At 42.6% G+C, this 23,906-nt stretch overlaps 1 protein-coding gene across 15 annotated transcripts in view; it reads right to left on the bottom strand.

The window, feature by feature from the left end:
* Positions 1 to 23,906, bottom strand: part of PTGR2 (prostaglandin reductase 2) — a 28,901-nt gene extending 4,995 nt beyond the window's left edge. For 2 of the 15 annotated variants that reach the window (XM_065593024.1, XM_065593022.1), the window contains exons 1-8: positions 23,056 to 23,152; positions 20,228 to 20,387; positions 10,441 to 10,517; positions 7,735 to 7,853; positions 5,531 to 5,722; positions 4,012 to 4,182; positions 2,497 to 2,706; positions 691 to 812 (exon numbers count right to left, since the gene is read on the bottom strand). In XM_065593024.1, coding sequence (XP_065449096.1) covers positions 691 to 812; positions 2,497 to 2,706; positions 4,012 to 4,182; positions 5,531 to 5,722; positions 7,735 to 7,853; positions 10,441 to 10,477 — 851 coding nt within the window. In that variant the 5' untranslated portion in view covers positions 10,478 to 10,517; positions 20,228 to 20,387; positions 23,056 to 23,152. Of the gene's footprint in view, positions 1 to 690; positions 813 to 2,496; positions 2,707 to 4,011; positions 4,183 to 5,530; positions 5,723 to 7,734; positions 7,854 to 10,440; positions 10,518 to 18,372; positions 18,549 to 20,227; positions 20,388 to 22,833; positions 22,982 to 23,055; positions 23,477 to 23,772 lie in introns of those variants that run through there. The other 13 variants (XM_065593020.1, XM_065593019.1, XM_065593026.1 and 10 more) reach the window with 12 other exon arrangements.

The following is a 23,906-nucleotide window of genomic DNA, read 5'->3' as shown; positions in this document are numbered from 1 at the left end:
TTTCCATACTCAGACATTTGCCTACCCCTGTACTAGAGAGATCAGCTTAATATGTGACTGTAAAATGCAGGTAATTTTCTACCTGTTTTTTTTTTTTTTGTCATCCCAAGTGAAAATCAGCAAACAAAAAAGCTCTCTCCCAGCGCTGGTGCCGCGATTACACAGCCACATTAAAGCGCTGACTTCAGTGCAGTATACAACTGTGATTAATGCTTAAGGTGAGAGCAGTGGATCTCAAACCAATATATACACTATTTATTTCTGAAGCTCATTCAGGTGTAGAATGCTCCAAGGAATGTGGAGATTTAATGGGATAAGATGGGAGGTGATCCATTAAAGAATTGGAAGTGGTCAACAAAAGACTGAAAAAGTTAGACCTGATGCATTAGTCATCTGTTCGGATCAGGATCAGATAGGCATATCAAACACTATTAATTTCCTGTGATTATCGGGTGGGTATAGAGGGACCTTGAGCACTAGTAGAGTTTGGTCTTTGCTGCCTTATTTTAGTGTAAGCCTAGCCGAGAGCCCACGTTAATTTACATTCATGAATCTTTTTCCTATATATATTGTGTCATATTTGAAATCCTCTTCCCTAATAAAGAAAATTAGTACTAAAAAGAGTAGCTTAAAAAGTGGAAGATGCAGTGTTCAATGCACCATGAAGCTGGTGGGGAAGGAGAAATATACCTTGTGATATTCCTTGCTTTCTGTATTTCTTCTACTGCAGGAGGCAGTGGGGGAGGATAAGGCACATCTTTATTATACTGGGAAATCTGTCCACATAGGATGATATGGCTGTTCTGATTCATCTGTTTGAGACAACACAAAATGAGAAATACTACTTTCTTTGCCCTCAAAGACACAAGCTTATTAAAAGTTCATTAGACTATATGTGGTAATCATGCAACAAGTATATTTCTCAAAGTCATTTTCCTTAGAAGAAGACATTGGGAGAAGAATTGTATACATGTGGTCATTCAGCTTGTAATGGTGTAGCAGGTGGTTTAAAAACAGTGCAGTAGTGGGAGGATAAGACCCCTCTGTACATGTACAATTCAACCAGGTGTTAACTGGGTAACAAATATGAGGGATTGTTACTTTACTGAGTGAGGATATTTACTGTGGAAGGAGGAACACTGCAAATCATAGAATATCAGGGTTGGAAGGGACCTTAGGAGGTCATCTAGTCCAACCCCCCTGCTCAAAGCAGGGCCAATCTCCAGACAGATTTTTGCCCCAGATCCCTAAATGGCCCCCTCAAGGATTGAACTCAACCCTGGGTTTAGCAAACCAATGCTCAAACCACTAAGCTATCCCTCCCCCCCATACCCAGCTGTGTAATGAAAAATAAAAACCATTCCATGTATCTGTTCTGCAGTCTTATACCATTAATAAGTGTGAGTTTTCTACTCTATTCTTTTAATTTGTGAAACAGGAGTAAGGCAGATGGTGTCAATGTAGTGTCTCACTCATGAAAATATGAGTCCCTCAACCACTTATCCATGTGAAGTGCAGAATATTACACTCCCTTGCCACATTCCAAGTTTTAAACTAATTAAAAAAAAAAAAAAGCTTTCCTGCTCTCTAGCCCAGCAGTAGAATAGCCTCAACAAAAATGGGATCTTTGACTCCTGCTGCTGGCCCACCAAATCCCAGAGAGTTCCTGCTCTCAAGGGCTGACAGGAGTCACAGATTCCTGGAAATGCATAATATGCAGTGAGGGAACAGTGAGTATAAGGAGTGATTTAACAACTGTAATTAACTCTCCCCAACTATTTCCTTGATTGACCCCAACAGCATTCAGATTGCCCAAATACTCTGAAAGGTTCTTCTAGTAAAGCTTGAGTAAGAATGAATAATCCATTTTCCCCCTTCCCAGGAACTCCAAATGATGTTTTCAGGAGGTGGGCAAACAATAACCGATTTCTCAAACTGAGTAAACCTCATTCAGCTGATGATCTGGATTATCATGATAAGAGTTTTCCTGAGAGAAGAGTTTCATTGACTGTCTCACTTAGGTCTTGACAAGTGTCCCTATTTTCTCCCCTTCCCACCTCCAACTCTGGTGCTACTACCAAAGAGGATTGGTTAGGTCCCTCACTAGAGCCCAGCAATGTTACTCCTTAACAAGCCAGAGATGATCAAAGTTGAAAAACAACGGTAATCGCCCTCTCAGACAGGCATTGTTGCTAAGGTACTCCCTTGTCCCTACTGTTAGGGGATTAAGACACCAGAAGTAGAAATCAAACTCAGGACTCCTGCATCACAATGCAAAATTGCTACTGCTAGGCCATCAGGCTAGTTCAGCATGATAGGCTTATGTCTCTGATGTTTGGACAGTTTGACTCAATCACATTCAGTATGTCAGGTATATGTGGGAAGGGAAGACTTTCCTATCTTTCAGCAGGCTGGTTTATATTACACTCATTCCAAAAGATGCATGAAGAATTTGGGAGAGGGAGGAGGTATAAACAGGACAGCTGGTATAGGTACCTGATTTATAACTGCATCACTGATGTCTCCACCAACATTATCAAAGTAAACATCCACGCCAGCTGGGCAGAGTTCATGCAGCTGCTCTGCCACATTCCCCTTCTTGTAATTGATAGCCGCATCAAATCCCATTTCTGAGACCAAAATGGAGCACTTCTCATCTGTACCACAGATTCCTACCACTCTAGAGCAGCCTTCTAGGCGGCCAATCTGCAGAAACACCATAAACAAAACAGTGAGGCCATCAATCTGCCCACATTTCAGTACCCTGTAATCACTTGAATTTTAACCAGCAGAATTACAGACACCAGTACTTTAGAGGCTGAATTCAATTTAAGACTGCCAAACGTCAAGCACTATTTCCCCTCCAGTGATTGGGTCTCCAGTAAAAAGACTGGAAAATCAAAATGTAAATATACTCTAATTTGATGTATTTGTTCAAATGTTGTGGTCTGACAGTTCGTGTTTGAATTTGACTTGTTTTAAGTCTACTTGTTGAATGCTGTGTATATACACCTTACTCTGGAAAGCTTGGGAGGATAAACAATATTACTACCTTTTTAGAGAACTGCATACCAATAAAATATAAAGAATGGATAGGAAAGGATGGGTCCATCAATGGCTGTTAACCAGGATGGTCAGGGACACAACTCCATGCTCTCGGTGTCCCTAAGCCTCTGATTGCCAGATACTGGGACTGGACAACAGGGGATGGATCATTCAATAATTGTCCTGTTCTGTTCATTCTCTCTGAAGCATTAGGCTTCAGCCACTGTCAAAAGGCAGGATACCGGAGTAGATGGACCATTGGTCTGACCCAGATTGGCCAGTCTTATGTAATGTTATCCAAAGCAACATATGAAAGTATTTACTATGCTTTTCACTGGCCATATCATCCTAATGCATGGATGAACACATCAATACTCTAGTACAGTGGTTCCCAAACTTGTTCCGCCGATTGTGCAGGGAAAGCCCCTGGCGGGCCGGGCCGGTTTGTTTACCTGCCGCGTCCACAGGTTCGGCCGATCGCGGCTCCCAGTGGCTGCGGTTCACTGCTCCAGGCCAATAGGAGCTGCTGGAAGTGGCAGCCAGTACCTACCTCAACTTTTGGTGAGAGTGAACCTTATCATAACGTTCCAAAGTCCATAAGATTGACAACTAAACACTATAAAAATCTAGTAAAATATTTTTCTATATGAAAATTAGTGTATTAAGTAAACAGGTAGGCAATTAGAAATTGGGGGCAGACTACTATGCATATAAATCAGTTTGTTTACTTTCAAGCCAGTGACAAAGTAATCATCATACTCAACTTCTCCCCTCCCAGTTTCAAGAATCTGAAGTTCAACACTTAAATACACTCAGCATGATCCCCACTGGTGAGCCAAATTCACAGATGAAATAAGCAGGTGGGTGTAACTCCAGTGAAATCAGTGGAGTTACAAGAAGGCACATCTCACAAGACAGAACTTAGAAGTAATAGCTCATTCTCTTGCAAATCTTAAACCTGTTTACCTGACCAGCCAGAGAACCACAGGCACCGGCAGCCCCACTGACAACCATTGTCTGATTGGCACCCTGAGTCACATGTCCCTTCTCTTTTATTCCTAGAAAGGAGGTCAGCCCAGTAATGCCAGCTGCACCAAGAAAGTAGGAGAGGTGTCCATCAACAAGTTGTGGATCTAGCTACACGAGAAAAAAAAATTTAAAGTGAGATTTTGGATTAATATTATTGTTGACTGCAGATTTTAGGATGACCACATTTTAAATAAACACAAGTACAAAATAACCCAGGCTGTTTAGTTCAGACAAAAGTATAAACCAGTATTCAGAAGCCTGCTATATACCAGCTGTCAGATCTACTATAATACTTCAATAACAAGTTTACAAAAAAGTGAAACAAATAGGGTTGTTTTTTTTTCCAAAATGCTTTTAACAAAAAGTCACTCACAAGAGACTTAAGGATTTTTAGCAATTAGATGGTAAGATGTAAAATTACGCCATGGTCAAATACCGGTTCGGAGACAGAAAATAGTTAACAATGTTGAACTACACCCACAATGGCCTGACGGATGCTACAGCAGGGTTGCCATATCTAGGAGTTGAGTCAATGACACCAATAGTCCTAAAATAAAAGTTTCCAGAAAGCAAAGTTCTACCTCAAATTGCAGAAGTTTTCTGTCTATAGCAGGGGTCAGCAACCTTTCAGAAGTGGTGTGCCGAGTCTTCATTTATTCACTCTAATTTAAGGTTTCGTGTGCCAGTAATACATTTTAACGTTTTTAGACGGTCTCTTTCTATAAGTCTGTAATATATAGCCAAACTATTGTTGTATGTAAAGTAAATAAGGTTTTTAAAATGTTTAAAAAGCTTCATTTAAATTAAAACGCAGAGCCCCCCAGACCAGAGGCCAGGACCTGGGCAGTGTGAGTGCCACTGAAAATCAGCTCGCGTGCCGCCTTCGGCACACGTGCCATAGGTTGCCTACCCCTGGTCTATAGTGAAAATGCAATATATATTAAATACTCTGTGTGCAGAGGGACCAAGTTATAGCCATTACAGAACTGTGATTTTTGAATAGCCTTACCTTTGTGGGTGTGCTGGAGATTTTACAAGGTTTCACTAATGTATGCTTTTTGCATTTAATACAAAATGTGTTAAGAGCATAGTAGTAAGACATGTTGGTGATCAGGTGTCAAAAGTTCTATTTGGAGTTTGCATGATTAATGGAGAAACCTTAACAGCAGCCTTAGAGAAAATGCTGATGAATTTAACAATTTCATCAACATTGGATTGTTTAGTGGCAGGAAAAGGAATTCCTAATTGCTTCTTACAAGGAAAAGAGAAATTAATGTAGACTTTGCCAAACTTAATTTGATCTGCTTTGTAATAACTGGTTGCTTTATTAGCACTGATTTGTCCTTGACATATCTCTAAAATAACAGTCAATTGTCACATGCAAACAAAAGATTTTTTAAAAATGGAGAAAAATAGTGTGTACACTAACTTAATTTTCTATAGTTCAGTATGTTACCTTTTGGAGGAGTCTTCCATCTAGAATGACCTTTGTCTGCCAGGGCCAGTTGAAAGAAGTTACAATATCTCCTTTAGCAAAGTTAGCATGTTTGCTCTCCTCCACAACCCCAATGCCCCCACCATCAGCCACCTCAGACAACTGCCAGGGCAGGAGGTAATCAGAACCTGTGTCTTCATTCATGCGGCAGCGCTAAAAGACAAGGCTCTAATGAGGAGATTCTTGCATGATGATGTACATGAGCTTCCTTTACATGTTCCGTAACATGGGTGGGATGCATTTAATAACAAAGCACAAAGGGCTACTCCAAAATCTTTCAGTAAGTACTCCACTTTCACCTTCTTAATTATTTATTTCTCCTTTCATTCATTCACTTAGATACAAAGGGAGGAAATTTTATTTTTCTCAATAGTGTCACCACAAACACACACCCTAAACGCACCGCACCACACCACACACAAACTTCTAGCCAATGGGGACTTGAGATTGTCTTCAAACCCAATCAACACTACTTAATTGGATGAAGAGAACTTTAGAGAGAAACATGGGATACTCCTCCACTACAAGAGGCCAAGAATACTTCTCTTGCGTAATCATAGCTCCTGTTATCTCAGGGAATAAGAGCCAAGGATCAATAATCAAAGCTGGGTCTCCTATGTAGGATTGCCAATTTTGGTTGGACGTATTCCTAGAGGTTTCATCGCATGACAATCTTTAATTAAAGATTAATCTTTAATTCTTGGAGACTCCAAGAGAATCCTGGAGGGTTGGCAACCCTACTCTCACGTAACCATGCAAATCGTTATTAGTAGGCCGCCAACCCAGACACCAGAATGGTTGGTTTAAGATACTATGGGTTTAATATGAAATGTCATGGTAACGTTTTGAATATGATTTCCTATTTCTTCCTTCAGTGAAAACATCTGGGCCACTTGAGTTTAGCTGCCCTATCGACCCTACTTTTATTTATTTTTTTCAATAGAAATTGAGCATTGAAAGTGGATGTTGAATCATAAATTGCTGCTGGAAAGGCAGCTGGGATCTTGGGGGAAAGGAATGCCCCCACCTTTCACACCTCCCTCCCATCTCTCCTTCTTCCACATCATTCCTGATCTGCCTCTTCTGGGAGCTAGTTGGGTGGGTGATGGTGCTGCTACTACCTCCTTTAATGGCACAGATGTGGGATTGACCTTCAAGTTTCTGTCATGGCCTCTTGCTGTCCCACACCCTAGGCCTAGAGTGCAGGCTGGAGTGAATCCCAAGGCCCAGATAGTTGTGCTAGATTCTGTGGTGGTCTGTCAGTACTAACTCTGCTGGATTTTCTATTAGAATTTCTGCCAAATTAACAAGGGACTATTCTGTCTAGAGCTGCTGCTCAGTTTCAGAGCAAAACTGTGATGCTTCTGAAGCCCATGACCGTGAGCCCTCTATGATTAGGGGAATCTAGAAACGTCAGGGTTGTCTCATCCTTCCTTTATATTCTAAAAAAAAAAAAAAAGTGTATGTCTAGTCCTTTTCTTCATGAAACTTGAAAATTTTATTTTACAGGCCCATGCAAAAATTGCTAAGGGTGGCTCTGCCTAGTTCCACCCCCAAATCCACAGCACTCCCAACTATATATTGTTCATAGGGAAGGGCTTTTTCAGGTATTGGTAGAACGGTGAGGGAGCATGAGACAGCCTCACTGGCCCCTCCACAGACTGTTTGTTTCTTCTTTGCTCCCTCCTACACCATCCAGAGCAGACAAGCACCTGGCCCCATATATGTAAGTAAAGACTGGATAACTAAGTAGAATTTAAGTGAACTATTTTTGTGCTTGGAAATAAGGCCCAGATCTTCAAAGGTATTTAGGCACTGTATTCCCATGGAGTTCAGCACCTAAATACCTCTGAGGGTCTGGGCCTAGCTGATTGCTTTTTAGGAGTATCAGGGAATTTTGATTTTTGCTTCTGCCCCACCCCATGACTGGATATCTTATTTATATTTACATATATGACCCCATTCTTATATATAAAAACCTATATAAGCAACAGGCACATTAATGCCAAATTCCCCCCTAATATAATTCCACAGAAGTGAATGGAGTTATATCAGGGATAAGTTTGGCTCATAGTTTGCGTAGTTCACACTAAACATCATGGTTGGCACTGAGGTAAAATCATTTTTATAAAATCATCTGACATTGCCTCAATTCTTTCACTTACCATGTAAGGGTCCACAGAGAGGTAGAGGGTTCGAGCTTGTACCTGTCCATCTGTGATTTTATCTGGTAGGGAGGCCGCTTCCATTCGGAAGTTTTCTGCCACTGGCACACCATTTTTACCTAGAATTATTTTAAAGTGAAGCAAAAAAAAAACCTCCAAATAAATCAGTGATAAAATCTTTGATCTAACTTTATTTTTAAAAAATTGAGGCCTTTTATTTAAATGTTCTGCTTCCTTTTTTAGTAAATAACAAACAATTAAGTGGACTAAAATTCACAAAATTCCAGTTTGACATAGCATTCTTGCATAGTATGTCTTGATTATTTATTTATCTGAAACAAAAGAAATAAAAGAGGTTTTCTGTATCCCTGTAAATGTTTCCAAGGGTCTTTTCAGCATGGGAGAAACTGACTTACAGCTTCATCTTACAGGGTGGTGAGAACCCTAACCCCCTATCCATGCATGCGCTTAACTTCACACTTGGAAGACAGGATACTGGAATAGATGGACCATTGCTCTAATGCAATACAGCACTTCTTATGTTCGAGTACCCATGCATTAATGTTTGCAGGATCACGGCCATAGTTTTTTTGGACTGAACTATGATGCTCACATGTAGCTTTGCATTGTCTCATATTAGCATTCAAAAAGGCTAACAAGAATATTTTTTAAAATGTAGCATATGACTTTGCACAGAAGGTACATTTAACCAATTGGAGGCTAAAAAATTAACCTCCTTAATAAATGAATTATTCTTAGTCATTTTATCCTTAGATCAATTTTCCAAATTAGTCTAAGTTTCTATAGGAAGCAAAACAAAAAGAACATGTCTAAGGTTTTTTTTGTTGCAAAGATAGTCTTGATAACCATCAGTTTGCCTTGCAGAATGGTCTTCAGCCACACACAAACCGCAGAAAAGTTAAATTCACCCCTTTCCCCAACCCCATTCACTCAAGTGGGATGTGAATGTCAATGTCTGCAGAGGACAATTTCAGTGCTCTTAAGTAAGGACAGCTAGATTTGAGATGCTTCAAAAATGTTGATCCCAATTCTGCTCTCACACTAGCTTTACACCAGTATAACTCCACTTATGGCAATGGAATTTTTCCTGACTTGCACTGGTGTAAGTGAGAAAGGAATCAGATCCATGGTGCCTAATTTTGCTCTAAGTTACACACATGCAATACTACTGAATTGCACCTGTGTAACGAGAGAATTATGCTGTTTTTATACTTTTCATTCTGAAATTAGGAAGTGTCAAGAGTAAGTGAGAAAAATTAAAAAACAAACAAAAACCAATACCCAAACACACTCACTAATTTTATTCATTTAACATAGTTTATTAAAAGACATATGAAATTATAATTGAGAAGTATACATATAATTTCGGACAGAATTTATTCATGCTTATATATATATATATATATATATATATATATATATATATATATATATATATATATATATATATATATATAATGTATAAGTTCACTTCACTGTATCACAGTCTGGACAACCAGGTTAGCAAACCAACACCACTCCTAAGTTCTGAACAGCCCCAGAGAGAGCTATAAAGTTTTATAAGGGCAGGTTAGAAAAATGAAGCAGAGATCGAATCCAAACTTGGCTCATATAAATTGAGTTGTTCTTATTTTCCAAAGACGATGACATACTTGCGTAGTGACAAGGTTCTGATTAGCCCCTCACTCAAAAACACAGCAGTGGCATTGGGCCAGTTTCTCTGGTCTGATACAGCCTCTCTGTGCCACTTCCAGAAATCTGGTGGATCTGGCCAGATGGACTCTATACCACTTCCCTTTGTGACCTGCTTTGATGCAGTAGTCTTGCCAGGGGAAAAGATGGTGTGGCCAGAGTGCCAGTATGTTTTAGATATTCCTCATTGCCACAACAGCCCTTTGGGGCCATGAGCAACTGTGCTTAAATTAGAGAAGTCCAGATGCTGTGGTAATTCCCAGGATTGGAGAGCTTCTCTCCAGGGTCTGTGCTAAGTGCACCTCAGCGAGATCTAAGAATTGGGGCCATTTTTAGCATTAACTGCACAAATTTAGGTCACTGATTGCTCCTTCACTCACTTTAGAGAAACACCAATCTACAGGAGATACCACTGTCGTTTTTAACTGCAAAAACTATTTCCAAACTGAAAAATATCCAAAAACGTCAACATTTTAACTGGTTCTGCAGCAGCAAACTAATAAACACTATTCCAAGAGTTGTTCTGACATCTAGAGTGATGCAAGTGCATAAGCAAAGAAGTAAACAACGAACAACAACAAAAGCCATGTAAATTTCAAGCTTCTTAGAAACATGGGAGGAAGCCGAGATTCAAAGTTTGTCAAAAGAAAAGGACAAAAGTCAGCAGAGAAGCATATTATTTTCAATCATCTCAGAGTCAATTACAAACAGCAGAGTAAAATGAGAACAAATTTTAAAGCTAAAAAGCTGTAAATGATAGTGTGCCTTTGGCTATTGCCACTGAGTCACTAATATTACACCTAACTCTATGATCTTGCCTAAAAGTTTGAAGACTGCATATACAGGCTCAATAACTACACATCTATCATAAACCACTTTTTCTGTTGCACATTACTTTCTGTAAATATCTCATGTTACTTTCCTCCATTTCCCTCCCCAGTATTATGCAATTATACAAAATACATTGATCTTTTCTTGGAAATAAATACATACCAGGACGTGAGTTCAACACCACTCTTTGTATAATCATTACCACTTTAGCAGGAATTCCACACTGTACGTCAGTGACCCTGCAAAGCAAAAGCTGTTTGAGATGCATGTCAAATTTATAGAACTTTCTTACTGAGAAACATTTTGGGGGTGAAGTATTCAGTAATTTGAAACTCAGAGAAAAACAATTTAAATTCCACATGTGGGTCCAATGGAGATTATAACATTTAAGTGGTCTCATAGACAGTGGCTGTGGTTGAAGTCACAACTGACTACAGACAGCAGCGTATCTTCTGCTTCCTGAGGTAGGAGAAGCCTGCCATCCTTCACATTTGCTCTGCAACTATTTTGTTAGCAAGGATGATGATGGGAAACTGATTAAGGAATACAGAGTGTGAAAGAAGCAGGAAAAGAGCTAAATGAGAACAATTTACCCAAAATGAATTAGTAACTTATTTTTAAAATTATTGACTTCAATAGGGTAATGATTTCACTCCCAGTTCCTTTAAACTTATAAATGAAACCCATGCTTCTCTGTCTCTGCTGTTTCAGCTGTCTCTGCTGACAGGTATACCAGATATGTTAGAAAAAACTCTCTTTCAGCACAGCTGTTTTTTCTTGACATGAACTGACATTCCATAGAAAACTATTGTTAAAATGAATTCAAATTTCAGCAGCAAAGCAAGTAAAAAACAAAACAAAACAAAACAAAATTAGCTGTGAAGGTCTGACCCCATTTAAGTTAGTGGAATTTTGTCATCTACTTTGATAGAGCCAAGATTTCACCCCGTAGCCCAATGGCACCTTCTGGAAAGGCTTTAGGAGACAACTAAAGGTCTCAATCCTGCCAACACACATTACATATGTGCATCATCCCACTCAACTCAATGTCAGGTAGTTTGGACCCAAAAAATAGGGGTTGGAAATAAGTTTTATAAAATATATTATCTGTAAAAACAGAAACAGGTTTTGTTTATATTTAAATATTCCTCTGCAGTAATTGCACCACAAATCCAAACACCACTGTAACAGTATGTGAAATCAGGAAGTAAAACAGCTTAGTCTGCTTTACTTTTTACCCTTCATTCATTCAGTTTGGACAATTAAACAGCAGTAAAAGTGAAAAACAAATCAGATTTTTTAAAAAAATCCAACAACCTCAAACCCGGTTTTAATAATCTCATATTAATTAGTGTCCCTATTAAAAAAATGAAAAACATCGAGGTACCTATTCTAATTTCAGTATGGATTATATCCACGTTAAGGGACGGTAAACATACATCCCAACACACAAACATTTAGCTAAATATAGAAAAATAAGATTAGACAGCTGATTACATTGAACAACCTAAGGTGAAGGGATGTATGTAGGTCTGACACAGTCAAGTAAAAGGTAGACATGTCAGTTACAGCAATAAATAAAAAATAATTACATTGCACTAAAGACTGCCATTTAAGGTATGTTTTTCAATATGAGATAAGCAACAGCAATATACGGCATCTCAAGTATTGCTCTCCATGAAGAGGAGAAAAGAAATATCAGGTCTTTTATTTTAGCAGCACATTTTCTTCTGAGAAGGGTCAGGGGTGAGGAAGAATTTTACACCACTAGAACTGTCTTCCTGAGTGGTTTCCCCCTGTATTTCAACAGGTGAATAAAATCGAGGACTGGAAATTTGTGTCCAACACTGATTGAGTCTTTGCTACTGAAAATGCCATAATGATCAATGTGATATAAACCTAATTAGTAAAGAGAAAATTACAATCTCATGGACTTCTAGGATTAAGAATAAAATAATAATGTTCCTATTGCTAACACCTGGATTTCATACATACTTCTTGCTCAGCTGAGCTCCATAAACGTTAACCTCCATAAGCATCAAGGACATTAAAAAATAAAACATGATAGCTGATATCTCTGTCACAATGTTTATTTTGTTGATAAGAAGAACTAATCAGATTTAGTGATGATTTTTTCTTTCTGGACACATCTGTTTAGTTTAGAGTGCTGGTTCGTCTTTATTCTTGAATGTTACAAAATACAAAAAGTAAAGTAAGTGTGCGTATGTGTATTATATATAAATAAATGGGGTGGGAATGAGCATAACAAGAATATGCACATCTCCTCTCCTAAGTGGGGTAGGAATGAACATATGCAGGTCTCTCTCCCTTCTTCTCAAAAAGAAAAAACCCAAATGCATAGCCTCCTATCTACATTTGACATATGCATGAGGTGTAATATTTATGTTTATTTGCCATTATATTTTCAAATGCTGTTTATGAGAATAAAAGTACATGAGATCTGGTTTTCTTCTGAGATTTCAATTCCCAAGTGGTGCAAAACTATGAAATGTGGAATTCTTAAACACCAGCTTAGTGAGCTTGTTGTTATGGGCCCCCCGTAGAGTCTCTCCTCTTCAAGCCTCTTTTTTGATCCTTTGTTTTCCTCTGTGGGTCACCACTGATCCATCCCCTAAAGCCAGTTCGCTGCTCTGAGGGTGGAGAAGGAGGTGGCTGATCTGCCACCATAAATGTTACAGATTATTTAAAATGTTTGTATATTGATTTATCAGCCGCTGGTATTATACCCAAGTCATATCTATGAATAATTACACTGTATATGTAACCCACACAGCTCTCCACAACAAAACCAAGTTAGCACAGTATAGTTAATAACACATAAAATCTTTGTAACTTTTGTTATGGCTGCTAGTTTACCAAATAATGTTACAGTTAAAATCTTAACATTTAAAAGTACAGAGATTAGCATTTACAAGAAGGTGCATAAATATTCAAATATCCACAGAGTTTCTTAACTAAATATACAGATGTAAACTATGAAGAAGAACAGTAGCCCAGTGGCAAGGGTACTAGCCTGGAACTTGGGAGAGCTCAGTTCAACTCCCTACTCTGCCACAGACTTGCCTTGATGTGGCTCTCTGCACCATTTAATCTCTAGATAGAATTGGAAAACGGGTGTCTGCAGGCAGAGTAAATGCACAGTTCCCATGCACCACAGAATAGTTCACCATGTTACTACTGCATATAAACCTTTATGAAGGACTTCAATGGGGATGAACTAAGGAGGAGTCAAGGGGTCAACATTTATACTGATCCAGTGGCCCAAACATCCCATGCAACTAGTATGGAAGGGCTGTCACTTTCATAGCCCACAGGCTGAAATAGCAGCCATGGGAGTCTCTGCAGCAGCCCCACTCAACAGCTCTGGGTTTTGAGTATAAGGAATGGATTTCACCTCCACCCACTTAAAGCCTAAATACACAGGTTTTATGTAGGTGTAATGGATTTCATCCACAGGCATCATGTAGTTATTTTAATATGGACCTAAGTGAGAGAGAAATTAAGTTTTTGTGTGCACACTTTTGACAATCTTTGTAATTCTGAAGTCACTACGCAATTGTATTATGAGAATGGAAAGAGTATTAACAAGGGCCAATTAGTAATTCTTAAATATATATGTATTTCTACCCTCCCCAACACCTGCTCTGTATTGTGGCACGCAGTAAGTACAGACCTCAAAATATTCAGCCCCATCTGGAAATTCCAGTGTGTTAGTAAGTGTTGAAGTTATTTAAACATATTCTTACCACCTTAGCATCAATGCATTTTTTAAAATCACTGATTAACAAACAAAAATATTAAAACACAGGAAAACAGCACATTCACAGTAGTGCACAGGAAGATGAGAGAAAGAGGTGGAGGCATCTAAGGAGCAAAATCTTAGATTCCTTATTTGAAGGTCTGAAGTTCTTGGGGGACAGGAATTCTGTTAATATCTGAGTTCAGCTTACTGATCTGTGGTTGATAAACTTGTACAGCAATGCCATTTGGAGACCTTCCCTGATACAGTGAGTGGGTGGTGAGAGAGTAAGGGGGAAGCTGGTGACTGAAGTGTCACTCTATGGCAGCTGTCACAGTAAAAGATAATTATGGAGATGGACATTTATTTCTCAGTACAACTGCACTTATTCCAGGCTGCAAGCCAATAAACCATTACACAAGTTAAAAATGCTGGACACATTAATATCACAATGTAACATGAAGCACCAATATCTTCCAACATTAAAAAGCAATAGAAACTTAATAAGAAAAAAATAGGATCACACGTTTTAGCATCATTGGATTATGGGAGTCTTTTGGAGGGACTGAAAGGAAAAATATTTTTCTTTAAAAGGTGAAAAAAAAAAAAGAAGAGAGAGCAGTATTTACATTACTGCCTTGAATACATGTGTTATGTCAATATGAATGCCATTTCTAAGGAAAATTGAATTGGTTCAGTTCTTTAGGATAAGATGCTACACTCTTTAACACATTAGACTTTTCAAATAATGGACTGAGTGTATTAATTGAGAATGTTCTTTTATCACATTCAGAGTATAAATTACGGCAAGGTTAAACAGCCATGACTGAATGCCAGGATCATTTGAGTCATGCTGCAGCAGCAGCATTAAAGAGTGTCACAGCAATATTCCCAGAGGAGTCTCAACTATGTTCTCTGTCCTACTTTTACTTTTCCCCATGTCTCTTCCCACTTTTACAAACAGGCATACAACAACCCTTTCAAAAATGTTACCTGGATTTTAAAGGACTAAAATATATTAGTGAAGACGACAATGTTGTGGGCTTTATTTTGGAAAAAAAGTCGATGCTTTTTTGTTTTCATTTCTGTATTGGTAGCACCATTTATTAAGGTTTCCCAACACTTCCCATTATAAGATGGTGCTTTCAATTGCTTATAATTTTGCCAAACTTTAACCACTAGGGTTGAAATGTTATATGCTAGGTGTCTGTCTCAAGCTGAATTTTTCTGGAAAGTTTCAGCCAAAAAGGTTCAGCTGTTTCCAAGAAAAAGACTGGGGAAGCATGTTTCCCATGTTAAAAAGTTCTGGCAACTCTTTCTTTGTGACTCTGCTAGTGCCTCCTGCTTTGGAGCAGGGACTTGAAATTTGGCAGAGGATGGGCCTTTATATCAGATATATGCCTTTTGCTGTTCTTGGGGAAATCTACCCAAATTTGGCCAAGTTATAAGTTTTTGAAAAAAATCGCAGTATGCACATGCTTATTGGAGACCTGCTAGACTTTTACAGCTAAAGTCTCCAAAGATTCTGTCTGCTCTAAGCATGCTTCCTACTGGAGCTGAGCAGAGCATTCCCTGCAATTGCTACTCTGGGCTGCTGCAGGCAGTGCCAGGGCCAGAACTGGGCACAAGAACTGAGAGTCGGAACCTGTCTCTTCTGTGCTCTTAAAGCTTCTCCCAGCTGGGCTTAGGCAGCAAGGAGAAGGAGGGTGCCTGATCTGAATGTAGACGGGACAAGAGCCAGACCAAGTTGGGAGGAATAGACTGTGACAAGGAGCCTCAGGGAGATGCACAAGGAACTGCAATTCGGATGGTGTGTTTTGAGGGGGAGACTAGGACTGGCTAGATGAGAATAGAACTGGGATGAGGAGCCAGGGTGGGGAAGAAAAAGGAATGGGACATAGACAGGTTCAGGAGGACAGAGCAGAAGGGGTCAAGTTTTGGTGAAATGGGCAGAAGAGTCTGTGTGCACACTACAGCACACATCCCTCCAGAGCCTGGAATGGAATCCAGGATTCCTGAGCCTCATTCCTTTGCTATCAGCAAATATCTGTGGCAACCCACTAGCAAAGCGTGTGTCTCATCTTCATCTAGTACTGGTGTACATAGAGGATGACAACCTACTACTGCTATCAGTTATTCCGTTAGCTCAAGTGGCAAATGTCCGTGTGTGGATCTACGGTTCCAACCCTGTTGATAAGCCATGTAGGTGTCAATATGATGCTACATGATGGAATTTCTATTTGTTCAGATTGCTTTTTTAAAAACCTAATAAATTGCAACAAAAACCATATTTAAAAGAATGTTATTAAGATTGCAAAGGCAAGCACTCAAACGTTAGGAAATGCCAGAATTAAGGTTGCCTGAGACACAGAGATTAAAGTCAAAATTAATCCACTAATTTTGAGTGCCAAACTTGAGACAACTGGGACCTGTTTTTTTTCTTCAGAATATGTAACATTATAAACCACTTTATATGTTCAAAGCACAGCTCACAAATCTTCAGTTGCAGCTCAGTGCTCAGCACTTCTTCAGATCAGACCCCAGGGTCTCAAATATCACACAATAAAAAAATTGAGGACACACAATTAGTGACCACCAGTGAAAAGTCTGGTTTAAGTGACTTGCCCAGCAACACACAGGAACACTTTGGCAGAGACAGGGATAGAATCTAATTCTCAAGGCCAATATTCAAGTGCCTTAACCATAAGACCATCTCTTCTCATTCTGGCACCCCTTGCCTCATTTGCAACACATCTTCCAACCCCACTAGTCTGCTAGAGACCTCCAATGCATCACCCAAGTAGGCTGAATGCCATTCAGCTAGTCCATCGCTGAACTGTGCCCAAAAACATCTATACTTGTCCATGCTTCACGCTCCATGTCCTTGCTCTTGTGTCCTGCCCCAACACCAAGTGGCAGCAGCTATTGCCACCTGCAGAAGGCTGGGCGCCCCAGTGGCCCAGCCTGTATTCTACATTAGTCCCTCAGCCTTCCGGGGAATTCAGCTGGCAGCTCCTCTGTGGAGCTGTGAGCACGGGCATGTGGTTGGCGTGGTTCACAGAGTCTCCTGACACTTGCCCCTTTTGCACCAAGAGAGACCCTGGCATACATCTGTGTAGAGAGCGTCAGGCTGCAGCCCCTCTTCCAGCTCCTCCAAAACCTGCTGAGGTTCTCTAACTGCATTTCTCCTGGCACTGGCAAGATGGCCATCAATCCGACCAGGAGGAGTTCCTCCCCCTCATTTGAGGCAGTGGGCCTTAAATTTTGGATGGGCCTATGCCTACCCATCCCAGTATCTGCAATATGTGCACACCTTCCAACTTCTGCAACAGCTGAGGCAGGGGTCCTACAGACAACAGTATTCTTCATTCCACAACCCTTATTCATCCCCAGAGCACAATCTGTCCTTGGCACTAAATGAGGCAGGGGGAAAACAGTATGTAATCATGCAGTTAAATACTGTAATTTGACACAAGGAGGCTGAACTGAAGTTGCACAGGCAATCTTCATTCTGGCATTTCCTCATTTCTGAGTGCTTGACTTTGCAACCTTAGTGATATTCTTTTAACATAGTTTGTGTGTGTAGTAAAATATATATTGAGAAACACTCACTAAATAATTTCCAAAAATTATGTACGTATGTATTTATTTTACAAATGATAAGCAGAAAATTGTTTGGTGTTTTCTGACTGAAATTAAGGTCTTACATTTTAAACCACAGTCTAATCCTACAAATTCTAACTCACCTGAGTAGCCCTACTGAAATCAATGGGACAACTGATGTGAATAAGAGGTTGTAGGACTGGGCCACATATTAGTCCATCCTCATCATCATATCCACTCATTATTATCCACACCCGAACATAGCACTTTATGAACTTCATACCCTCATATCTCAATGTCTGTACTTTGACCCATCAACCTTTTACCCACAATCGGGGATATTGCAGATTATGTATTCCTCATTCCACCTTATCTTAAACCAAACTTTGCACCCTCGATAATCTGTATGTTATTCCCTGATAACCAGAAACTTCTATGCTCAAACTCTGTTCACTATTTTTTTTAACATCATCTTAATAAAATGTTTAAACCTATTAAAAAAAACAGGCTTAAACAGCATAGGCTTGGCGCAACACCTCCTATGGAAAAATTCACAGAAGGGACACAGAGGAAGGAAATCTCCTTGCATAGGTCCTACAGGCAGGAGGGCGAGGTACTTTGTTCCCTCTAAACTGTGCAGTTGGGCGGCCACCCAGGTGAGATTCAAGTACTGCCCAGTTGATTAGCAGAGCGCACACATACACCAGTGTTCAGGTGACTCTCCCTCCTACCGCTTTGCAGCCACGTTGCTTCTGCAGCGGCTCCTGGGACCCTCCTGCTGGCTGTGCAGAGTGGGGGGAGGCAGAGGGGCGCTGATGTCAGGGTGTCTCCCTCCCCGCACCTCTGTACCCCATCTCCCCAGAGCAGAGGAGAGGGAGCAGCCTGGCTCAGGACTCAGCACTTCTGTGGTCTGAATGACTGGCGCCTCTGGGCGGTGAGTGCCTTTCTTAAAGAGACAGCACACAGTCTCTGAGACTTACCCAGCAGCCAGCTCACACAGTCTCTCTCTCTCTCTCTCTCTCACACACACCCACCCCTCTCTCTCTCTCCCCCCTGCCCATGTACCCCATCTCCGCAAGGCGGCGGGGGAAGGGAGACAGGGCTCAGGACAGAGCAGGAGAGCTTTCAATGAGTGCCTTAAAGAGACAGCATACAGAGTCTCTCAGAAACTTCCCCAGCAGCCAGCGCACACACAGTCTCTGTGTCACACACACACAGTCTCTGTCTCTTTCACACTCACCTCCCAACACATACTTGTATGATTGTTGTGGTTATTTCTTGGTACTTCCCGTAATGCACATATATCCTCTGTAATTTAATTCTTTCAAAGTGTGTTATTTTAGTGTTTTGACTAGTCTATGCATTTCATAATTTTTATTTCTCTTACACTTACATTTAATTCTTTGAGTAGTGAATTCTAAAATGCCTAACCTGTCCTGGCTGGAGTAATTATCCCTATGGTAACTTTTTAAAAATATATATTGTTTTTGGTTTTTTTGTTTGTTTGTTTTTACTGGTGGCACACATCCGCACATACCTTGTTGCACATAACAAAAAATTTTCTGCACATACATGGAAAAAATTAGAGGGAACATTCAACTGGGGCAGAGCTGCAGAGGTGATGGAGTACTTTCTGCAGAGGAGCTTAGAGATCCACGTTCAGAGGGTCCCCTCTTTGAGCACTTGGTTGGGGGAAGGACACTGTGGGCTGGACTAAGGCCCAGATCCATAAAAGTATGTATGCAGCTAAGCCCCAGATTTAGATGCCTAAAGTACATCTATACAGCCCGTAGCAGCAAGCCTCCAAGCCCGAGACAACAAACTCAATCTTGAGTTACCGTGCTAAACAGAGCTGTGTAGATGTTGTGGCTTGGGTTGGAGCTTGGGATCGAAAGCCTAGGGAAGGGGTAGGCTTCACAGCAAGAGCTCAAGCCTGAGACAAATTAAAAGCGCTATCTACACAGCTATTTTTAGCACCACAGCATGGGCACCATGAGCCCAAGTCTGTTGACCCAGGTGCAGATGTTCGCTGCCACAGACTGCTGCTGCCTGTGTAGACATACCTCCATTTGGGGTTTAGGTGCCTAACTCGCAATTTTGGCTCAAACTGCAATTCACAAAACTTCCACCAAACCAGGTAGGTGTCTAAACTCACTTGGCACCTAAGTTTTCTAAGTAAAAGTTACCTAGGCACCTCAACATGTGCACTGCTGCCTCTCTCTAGCAGTTCAGTTGCCTATCTCCACCTAAGCCCCAGACTGATTCACAAACTGGAGGAAGATAGGTTTCAGAGTAGCAGCCGTGTTAGTCTGTATCCGCAAAAAGAACAGGAGTACTTGTGGCACCTTAGAGACTAACAAATTTATTAGAGCATAAGCTTTCGTGGACTACAGCCCACTTCTTTGGATGCATATAGAGTGGAACATATATTGAGGAGATATATATACACACATACAGAGAGCATGAACAGGTGGGAGTTGTCTTACCAACTCTGAGAGGCCAATTAAGTAAGAGAAAAAAACTTCTGAAGTGATAATCAAGATAGCCCAGTACAGACAGTTTGATAAGAAGTGTGAGAATACTTACAAGGGGAGATAGATTCAATGTTTGTAATGGCTCAGCCATTCCCAGTCCTTATTCAATCCTGAGTTGATTGTATCTAGTTTGTATATCAATTCCAGCTCAGCAGTCTCTCGTTGGAGTCTGTTTTTAAAGTTTTTCGGTTGTAAGATAGCCACCCACAGGTCTGTCATTGAATGGCCAGAAGAGGAGGTGTTACTACCTACTTTATAACTTTTACCACAGTAGTTAGAGCACTTGCCTGGGACATGGGAAATCCAGGTTCAATTCCATCCTTTCTGGCAGAGAGGGGGGAGAAAGTATTTACTGAGCAATGGCATATTTTGATGTGGGGTTCCCTCAGTCTCTCCTGTTGAAGCTGTTTGCACTAGGATGAGTAATAATAGAATGACTGGAGTAAGATGACTGGACCCAGGGTCTCCCACCTCCTAGTTGGGTGCCCTTACCACTGGACTATAGAATCATTCTCACACTTACTATCTCTGGCCCAGCAAGAGTTTAAGAATGACTCTGTAGGGAGACCCCTATTCAAATCCCTTCTCCTCCTCCGGCAGAGGAGGAGGAATTGAACCTAAGGTCTCCATATCCCAGATGATTGCTCTAACCACTGTGCTAAAAGTTATAAGGTGAGTACCTCCTCCCCCTCCCATTTTGTGTAGAGCAAGACAGGCTCTTAAAGCTAGCTGACTCTAGGTGGTGGGCTCCTGTTTATAAATCATTAGCAGAGTTAGGTGCCTATCTACAAGAGAAGAGTGGGGCCTACCTCCCCATGGCTGGCTCAGGCAGCTCTCAGCCTAGCATGCTGGTTTTGTGGATCACATTCTTAGGCTATGTCTCCCCATTTATTGTATTACTCCTGGAGGAATTCTGCGCCACTGCAAAATACATAACTTTTCAGAAAATAATGTTTTTTGCACAAAATTTCTCCCCCTGCCCCCGAAATGGGCTGCCGTGCTGCTGGCCGCCACTAGGAGCCACTGGACCTGGCAGAGCCCAGTTCACACATAGAAGACACTGCCGAGGGGAGGGGGAGGGAACTAGAGAGCTCCAGGCAGCTGCAATTCCCCACATGCCCTGAGGGAAAGAGATAGTGGCCTGCAGGAAACTCCTCACAAGCCTAGGACAGAGCATCAGGCTGTTTCCCACTCTGGATCCCTGGCATAGGTCCCGATTCTGTGGGTGCTCTGGGGCTGGAGCATCCACAGGGAAAAATTAGTGGGTGCACCCACTGGAAGCCAAGCTCCCCTCACCTAGGGTGACCAGATGTCCCGATTTTATAGGGACAGTCCCGATTTTGGGGTATTTTTCTTATATAGGCTCCTATTACCCCCCATCCCCTGTCCCGATTTTTCACACCTGCTGTCTGGACACCTCTCCCTCCCCCCCAAAGCACGCCGTGTCCCCACTCCTCCGCCTACCTCCCAGCGGCCACCAAACAGCAGTTTGGCAGCATTAACAAGCTTGGGGAAGGGAGGAGGAAGGAGCAGGAACGTGGTGCACTCAGGAGAGGAGGCAGGGATTTGGGGCAGGCATTGGAATAGGGGCAGGGAGGGGGCAGAATTGGGGTGGGGATTTGGGGAAGGGGTTGGAATGGGGGCAGGGCATGGGGTGGGGCCTCATGGAAGGGGTGGAGTGGGGGGCAGGGCAGGAGTCAAGAACCCAGGAAAAAGCAGGGAAGTTGGTGGCTACGATCCCTGGGTTCTGAGGCATAGGTGCCTACTTCCCCTCTTTCATAGGGGTGCTCAACCCCCACTCTGTCCCTGGCCCCACCCCCACTCCACCCCTTCCATGAGTGTTATTTTGACAAATAACATTTGCAGAATTTTAAAATGTGTGCAGAATTTTTGTGTTTTTGGCACCAAATTCCCCAAGAGTAATTGTATGGTGCACACAACTCAGCTCTGTGGGTTGCAGTGTTATTCTTGTGGTTTGCTAGGTGGCCTGATGCTCGCTGTTGCAACATCGTCCCTTTGTGGATCCCACCCTCAGTTTGGATTTATACCTGTGTAATAGAGACCAGCATGTGTGAGAGAAGATTATCAGGACAGTGCCTTCTGACTTGAACAGCTATGATGGTGGCTATGTTTGCAATCAAGGTTTTTACTCACGAAAGCTTATGCCCAAATAAATCTGTTAGTCTTTAAGGTGCCACCAGACTCCTTGTTGTTTTTGTCAGGGTAGAACTATCTCAGTTCATTCTTTACAAGACAGTAGCTGTTGGCCTCAGTCCTACAGAGGCCTGGGCACAGGGCTGTGCACTGTGGCACTCTTATGCAAGTTCGCAGCAGCATTTATTCAATATAAAGAGAAACAGTGAGTAGGGCCCCTCTTCCCTGGTAACTGCGCTACACCCACAGCCCATGACAAACACACAACCCAGAGGGCACCGAGACACACCAGGGCTTCACCCTGTACCGCGATTGGACTCTGACCCCTCCCACGGGACGGGACGTCGTCACTTTACACCACAACCAGGGCGCTGCCACCTTCTCACGTGCAGCGCAGCCAGGCCCGCGGGGACCGTCCCTGCACTGTCAGACCTTTCCTCTCGACGGTAATTTCCGACTGAAACACCGCCCCCTCCCCCACGCCCGACTCCGAGCCCGCTTCACCTGGCCCGGGCTCTGCGGCGGGGGCTCGGACACAAGCGCAGTTTATGGAACGAAGAATGGTGCGGAGACGGGCAGGCGCCGACCCCGCCTCCTCTCTCCTCCCCGCCCAGCGCACGTGCGCGACTGCGCGCGCTGACGGACTCGCGGCTGGGGTCAGTTAGGTACTGAAAAGCCTCCTCCCCAGCGCCCGCGCGCCGGCAGCCCGGGGGTGCCAGCACTCACCGGGTCCGAGTCTCGTGCGCACCCGTCTAGGCACGAGATCAGCAGCCAGCTTATTAAACCAAGGACTTTGCCCGCTCCGCTCACTCCCCGCACGCATGCGCTTACCTCTTAAAAGAGCCGTGTGGGGCACGGCTGCTTAAAAGGGCGAGGCGGGCGCGGCGCAGTAGGATCTGTGCGGACGGGCTGAGTTTGAAGTACTGGGGGGCGAGCGATCCCACGTGGGTGCAGGCCTGGCGCGGGTGGACAAGGGGCCCCGGGGCAGGGGCGAGAGGCTGGTGGCAGCGGGGAGTCTCTTGGAGGGCGCGAAGGAGCCCAAATCCCAGGGAGCGAGTCGAGCCCACCGCTCTCGTCAGGGAGCCTGTGGGGCCCCTGCCTTTGCGTTCGCTTCAGTTCGTCATTGGCGCGCATGGACACCCAGCCCCGCCCCCCTCGGAAACCAGGCAGCGACCTGTGCTGCAGGCGGGGCAGGAGCAGCGGGAGAGCGTGTGCCTGGGAGCGCTCGTTGTACGGGGGGGGGCGAACGGGCACCCAGCAGGGAGGATTTGTGTTCGCAAGGCGCTCATTGAAAGGCGCCCGGTTCGTTTGTTGTTGCGAAAGGCAGAGGGTGAGTTTGTAATGAAACTGGCAGGGGATGGTGAATAATTATTGTGCGCAGATGTGACTGTGTGCACCGAGCAGGCAGTGAAACACGAGGGATGACCATGTGATTACACTTACCAGCTGTGCACCACGTCCAGGGTTGTGTGTGGAGCAGGAGAATGACACGCCGATTGACCTGACATCTGACACCAGAAGAGCCTGGCCATTCTTGTGTGTTGGCTCACGGCTTGAAGTGTGTTATTACTTTTATA

This window comes from Chrysemys picta, chromosome 4 (assembly GCF_011386835.1).
Source record: "Chrysemys picta bellii isolate R12L10 chromosome 4, ASM1138683v2, whole genome shotgun sequence".
NCBI classification, from domain to species: Eukaryota; Metazoa; Chordata; order Testudines; family Emydidae; genus Chrysemys; species Chrysemys picta.
Note: the sequence above shows the minus strand (reverse complement) of the source record. Positions and strands in the feature narration are given on the sequence as shown.